Genomic DNA, 6,749 nt, shown 5'->3' on the forward strand with positions numbered 1-6,749 from the left:
AGAAAGTTAATAATTCACAACTGAGGAATTGTACTGTCAGTACAACAGTGTAAGAACATGCAGGATTTTGACTCTCCGAGGGCGGGTTTTCAGTAACAAAAATATGTATTACATGGGTTGAGAAAGGTCTGATTTTCACCGTAATTCTGTGACCAGAAAAACATGTCATGCAAAACATAAGCTTGGAAATTGCTATTTGCTAGCTCTGTCTTAAGAAGATTTGTGGCTGACTCTGAATTACATGCTCTGCAGAAACAGCTCCCTTCTTTTATCACTTTGGAAATCATTAACTTGCCCCGGATGGTCCTCTGTGCAGCAAAGGAAGTTTTCACATGGATTTTCTGATAGAGGAAACAAAAGAGATTACAGATAGCAAAGTAGCAGTGTGAATGACAGTTTTAGAGGACCTTCATCCAAACACCTTTCAGTGACATCTCACCGGATAGGGTATCAATCCCCAAATTTCCCAGCACTCAGAACTATGGCCTTCAGGGCTAATTCGGGGAAGCAGATCACTCCACAGTTCCCAATTTCTTACGTTATCTACGAACACAAATAACTGAGTGACAGTTCCATATCCCATTAATTAACTTAACCAATTTTTACATAATAATCTCTGCTGTTACGGGTCCATCTGCACGGTAAAATGGAGCTGTGAGAACACTTGCCTCCTGGGGCACAACTGCACTGTGCATCTCTGCCCCACATGTCAGGGTCCCTGCTGTCCACCCCAAAACCAGCCAACTCCCAGACTTGTCCAATAGCTCCAGAGTTCATGTGCATAGATATTTTCTGCTCATCTGCACCATTGCCACAAGCCACCAGCACCACGAGCATATTTTAATGTCCTGCCTTGCGCAGGTAGATGGGAACACTTCTGCATAAAAATACATCTCTCACCCACATGAATTTCTGGCAAGGTGCAAGTTCACCTCCTCTATACATCTCTATACTGCCCTGAGCAATGTTTTAGCACCTGTTCAATATACATCTTTGTGAAACCTTGTTCCCAGGCTTGCAGGCCCAGTGGGCTGGAGAGCCTTTGCAGCAGCATCTCCCTGCTGAGAACTGCCCAGCACCTGCTGGTGCCGTGAGCTGGGTATCCTCCACAAGGGAAAGAGTGAGAGAAAACTATTTAGACATGATCCTACTCATCTGTACATAAAAATCCCTCATTTGCTCGTTTATCTGCCTGGCCACCTAATGTTGTGCTGCACATTCTTTGATTACTTGGAGCATGTGCTTTCCTATTTTTGTGTCTAAAAAGCAGTGAATGTATCACAGGTTCTATGGAAAATAAGGAACAAATACCAATAATTATACTTTGGTCCCACTTGTTTTTAAAGAAGTTTGGCAGAGTAGATTTATGGTATTACAAGGTTAGGGTTAGTATCTGAAAAGGGGGATTCAGGAGAAGATTTTTTTATTTCTGTAGAATTCTAGTATGGTATCCCTTTCAAATATTTCAGGGTATAAACTCAGAGTAGATCCTGAGTTTTCTGAAGACTGGTATTTCCCAACTTATTTAGAAAATTAGTTTCCTTTTAATGCAACTTGTATGTGATTTTCCAGACCTACTAGCAAAATACTAATTACTATTGAATTAAAATGTAGTTAAAGTACACAATGGCATTATAGGTCATACCTTACACACCATGTTTTTAAAGATAACCGTTATTTGGTTATTAATCATAACCAAACTCATACTCACTGTAGTGCGTGAGAAAGAGTTCTAAAGCTTTAGGGGAAGTGTAAGACAGTAATTCTTGTCAAATACCTGGAAATAAGATTTGCATCTAAAACTGGTGTTTTAACTAACTGGGAGCACGTAGACTGGCAATAGGGACATTTAATAATGAAACTTTTGTCAAACTTTCACATTTTTCATCCCTTGAGGCTACCGGGGTAATTTGAGCATGTTGTTATCATACAAAGAATGCTCTCTTCCTTAGTCTTCTTTCCACTCCAAATTCCAACTGTAAAGAGCAAATCTGAACAGCTGAATCAATAATTCCCAATAGAGTAACTCACTGTGGTGTGAGTTGTGAAACTGAGGGGACACACACACTATTCTAATAGTTTCACTCTTGGGGTTCCCCTCTTATAAGGAGCGGCTGAGGGAGCTGGGGTTGTTTAGCCCGAAGAGGAGAAGGCTCAGGGGAGAGTTCATCACTCTCTACAACCACAGGAGGGTGTAGCCAGGTGAGAGCTGGGTTTTTCTCCCAGGAAACCAGCGACAAGACAAGAGGACACAATTTTAAGTTGTGCCAGGGGAGGTTTCAGTTGGACATCAGGAAGAAGTTCTTCACAGAAAGGGTGATTAGGAATTGGAATGGGCTGCCCTGGGAGGTAGTGAAGTCACCGTCCCTGGAAGTGTTTAAGAAAAGACTGGAGGTGGGTGCCGTGGTGTGTTTGACATGGTTGTGTCAGGGCTTAGGTTGGATTTGATGATCCCAGAGGTCTTTTCCAACCTAATAGATTCTGTGATTCTGTAAACAAAATCTTTTCTGCAAATTAATTTACCTGAATGAATATCAACAGTATTGAGACTCCAGAGAAAGGCAAAGCAATTATTCTGGTTTGTTTTTTTTTATATTTGGTAGTTTTCCCTTGCAAACCTATGTTATATGACCGCTATTTTAATTCTATGTGAGTGCTGATTTAATTTCACGGTTTTTATCTTGTGGTTGTTATTGTCGTTGTTTCTACATCATCCAACTACCGGAAACAGATCATCATCAGACTTCTCACCCAAAACCACAGGTGCCAGAGTTCAGTAGGCAACCTGCAGACCACTCACCTCGCAGAACCCCTCAAAGGTTTGCAGAACTCTGATCCCTCAGATCCCTCACTAGGGACCATCCCTTTCTTCCTGCCTCTCTCAGTACACTCTCCCTTCAGCGCGGGGAAGCGACAACTTTGAGGACAGAGTTGCCTATTTTTACACTCCTCTTCCTCCTCCACCACTATTCCTGGACTAGTGACTTCCCCGGGAGCCCGCCTGGAGTACCCATGGCAACCCGAGGCCCGACAACACACTTCAAAGAATGCTCTTGAGGGGAAATTCAAAAGCCCGCTTGTATGAACACATCAATCAGAGGGTGGCAAATGTCCCCGCGAGGTGCGTGGCCCCCGCGGGCGCGCCGGGCAAGTGCAGTTCCCATGCCCGGGGCGCAGACAAAGAGCGCCCCGAGGCGCCCGCCGAATCCGGCGGCACCCGCCGGGGAGGAGCCAGACGGGGCTGCCCCGGGGGCGGGGGGGCAGCCCCGCAACTTATAAGAGCCGCGTCCCGCCAGAAGAGCCGGGGCGTGTTTGGAGCAGCGGCGAGTGGTGTCACTGCGAGAGGCGCGGCGGCAACAGCCCGAGAGCCCGGAGCCGCCCGATGGCTCAGAGCATGGACAGCAGCCTCGACAGCCTGGATGTAAGTGCCCATGTGCGCGCTGTTTGCAAACAAAGCTGCCCTCGGCGGAGGCTGCGGGTGGCGGGGTCGGGACAACGGAGGGGTCTTCGGGGCGCAGGCGAGCGGGGCTCGACCTGAGCCCCGCACAGCTGGCTGCCTCTCCCCGCAGCGCTTCGGACCTGGCACCCGCTGCGGCCACGGCCGAACCTTCTCCTGCCCGCGGGCTCTGCTGCCCGGCCGGCGGGTCAAGTGACATGTGGCGCTTTTGCGGGCTGGAAAACGCCGGCAGAGTATTCAGCCACGGGAACGATGAGGGGGTGAACAGGCGAGGAAGTTTGGAGCAATGTGACTCCAGGGAAGGGCATCCCTTTGGCCCGGTGCCGTCCTGTCCGCGGGCCTGCCGGCGGCACCCGGAGCGCGGCAGCGCCCGGACCTCCCGGCCCGGCCCCCGCCGCCCGAACGCGGCGGTGTCCCCATGTTTCGGAGCAGCCCCTCTGACACGGGGTTTTGAGAGCAGTTAGGAGCGAAGCGGCGATCTCCGGCAAGTTCCAGCTTTAGGTCCTCGGTCAATGCCCGCGCGGGGCCGGTGCCTCTGCGTGCGAAGCGCTGCGGGACCCGCGGGCGCGCCCTGCGCGGGGGTCGGGGGTCCGCGGGACACGGGGCATGACGAGGAAAATCTGAGGAGCTGAGGAATTGCACAGAGCCAGATGGCACTCGCCCGCCAGCGTTGCTTTTCGGCGCGGTGGCCAAAACCGTTGGTGGTTTCCTGATGCGCTTTCATGCCCTCCCCAGAATTTCGCTTCCTTTTTCCACCGCTGTGCTCGGTGGATCCGTCTGGTGAGCCCGCCGCGCTCACCCCCTGCCCCGCGACCGCAGAGGGTGGGGAACAAAGGGAGGGAACGTGGTGACCCTCCATGGGGTTTGAGTTCCCCTGATTAAGGTCACCTCGCTCTTTCTCTTCTTTATGGGCTTTGGGGTTTTTTTCTTGTCTGTGTGTGTGGAGCTGTCATTTGCTTCTCAGCAGGGAATTCTTGCTATTATTTATCCTTTATTACATCAGCCGAGGGTACCTTCTCTATTTCTCCTTGACCTCATCCCCTTAATGAGAAGGCACTATGGAGCAGCAGCATTTCCAAGTGATTTTTTTTTTATAGCTCTCTATTGTAAGAGTTAAATGTGATAGGTCATGTTCTGTGTGGACAAACCTCTTGCATTCAGCCCTTCTGGGCTCTCCCATTTGTGGTGTGTATCTGATCAGAGCACTGAGGGGTCCAGAACCAGCGAGATTTCTGGGAGCAGCCATTCCCTTGCCCCTTAGTAAGACCTTAGTCCTCAGAGAAAGACAAAGGAAGTTTTTTAACGTGTTCTTATTTGCTGTGTATTTTATATATATACTTGAACATTGTATTTTCCCATCTGGTTTTCAAAAGGTTTGCCCATTTGTAACAGTGGGGACCGTTCTCCACACACTGTCCTCCACACGCACTGCCATACAGAGTAAGTTTTTGCAGAGGGGCTAATATCTAATTTATTTGGTTTTATTTTTTTTTTTAGCTGTCATCTGGGTTATTCATCGAATTTTCTGATAATGGCACGGATGAGGTTGGTTCCGGTGACTATGGAGACTATGGAGAGCCGTGCTTCCAGCACGAGAATGCCGATTTCAACAGGATCTTCTTGCCAACCATCTACTCCATCATCTTCCTAACGGGAATAATCGGCAATGGATTGGTTATTATTGTTATGGGCTACCAGAAGAAACAAAGAAGCATGACTGATAAGTACAGGCTGCACCTCTCTGTGGCCGACCTCCTTTTCGTCATCACCTTGCCGTTCTGGTCCGTGGATGCGGCCATAAGCTGGTACTTTGGGAATGTCCTGTGCAAGGCGGTTCACGTCATTTACACAGTCAACCTCTACAGCAGCGTCCTGATCTTGGCCTTCATAAGTCTCGACCGTTACCTGGCCATAGTCCACGCCACCAACAGCCAGCGCCCGCGGAAGCTGCTGGCTGAGAAGGTGGTGTACGTGGGCGTGTGGCTGCCAGCTGTGCTCCTCACGGTGCCCGACATCATCTTCGCCAGCACCACGGAAGTGGAGGGGAAGTACCTGTGTGATCGCATGTACCCTAGCGACAAGTGGCTGATCTCCTTCAGGTTTCAGCACATCCTGGTAGGGCTGGTCTTGCCTGGTCTCATCATTCTGACTTGCTACTGTATCATCATATCCAAGCTGTCACACTCCAAGGGCCACCAGAAGCGCAAAGCCTTGAAGACCACGGTGATCCTCATCCTCGCCTTCTTTGCCTGCTGGCTGCCATATTACATTGGCATCAGCATCGACACCTTCATCCTGCTGGGAGTCATCCGACATCGCTGCAGCTTGGAGACCATAGTGCACAAATGGATCTCCATTACGGAAGCCCTGGCGTTCTTCCACTGCTGCCTGAATCCCATCCTGTACGCCTTCCTGGGTGCCAAATTCAAAACATCAGCTCAGAATGCCTTGACATCAGTCAGCAGAGGATCCAGCCTCAAGATCCTCTCAAAAAGCAAACGTGGGGGACATTCTTCTGTTTCTACAGAGTCCGAGTCTTCAAGTTTCCATTCCAGCTAACGCTGCTCTTGCCGTCCTTTTATACACAGACACTTTAAAGTTGCGCAACAGACTGACCATAATGTACAGATTTTATTTACAGTTGGGATTTTATATTATTTCTTTTAGTCTCCATGAAGTTTAATTGACTTATTTATATAAAAAAACCTTTTGCATTGATGACAAACTGTCTAGGCAGGTCCTGTGGACAAGTGGTTAGTTCACAAGAGCTTTAGTGTCTGTCTGTGTGTATAGATATGTGAACTAAACCCTTTGGATTGTAGCAAAGTGACTGTTAAAAGTTTAGAAAATATTTCTCTGTTGTTTATATGTAAATGTTTTCAGTGTTGCTGTCATTCTTAAAAACTTGGCTGGATATTTTTACCTTACTACAAGATGTTTGGTTTACAATAGCTTAACTCCGCTGTAGAAATGGCACTTATAACCAAAGCCTCCTCTGTTACATGCTAGGGTTTGCCCCCCATTCTCAGTAATTGATGGTTTGCAAAATTTTCTGTTCAAGATAAAATAAAAGTATTTGGAAAAAAAAGTTATTTTGAGTGGTATTTTCACTTCTGGTGAAATGTTTTTCTCAACGCTTTTATTTACAATTCTCAATGCACAATCATTTCTTTGGAAATTGCATGGCTCATGAAAAGCAGGAAAATGAGTTTCAGTACAGCCTGATAATTCAGTTGACACCTGTGAGTTCTAAGTCATATGTTTTTTTTGCCAGAATACATTTCCTCCAGTT

The 6,749-nt window shown here is 47.9% G+C and overlaps 1 protein-coding gene across 1 annotated transcript; it reads left to right on the plus strand.

Annotated features, from left to right (window-relative positions):
• Positions 1 to 3,311: 3,311 nt before the first annotated feature.
• Positions 3,312 to 6,531, plus strand: CXCR4 (C-X-C motif chemokine receptor 4). The gene is made up of 2 exons (XM_018078936.3): positions 3,312 to 3,421; positions 4,955 to 6,531. Exons 1-2 carry the CDS (start codon positions 3,383 to 3,385, stop codon positions 6,014 to 6,016), a joined length of 1,101 nt encoding a protein of 366 aa, XP_017934425.1. The 5' UTR covers positions 3,312 to 3,382; the 3' UTR covers positions 6,017 to 6,531.
• Positions 6,532 to 6,749: the final 218 nt, after the last annotated feature.

The sequence above is a fragment of the Manacus vitellinus genome, unplaced genomic scaffold (assembly GCF_001715985.3).
Source record: "Manacus vitellinus isolate BGI_N305 unplaced genomic scaffold, ASM171598v3 scaffold_43_pilon, whole genome shotgun sequence".
NCBI lineage: Eukaryota > Metazoa > Chordata > Aves > Passeriformes > Pipridae > Manacus > Manacus vitellinus.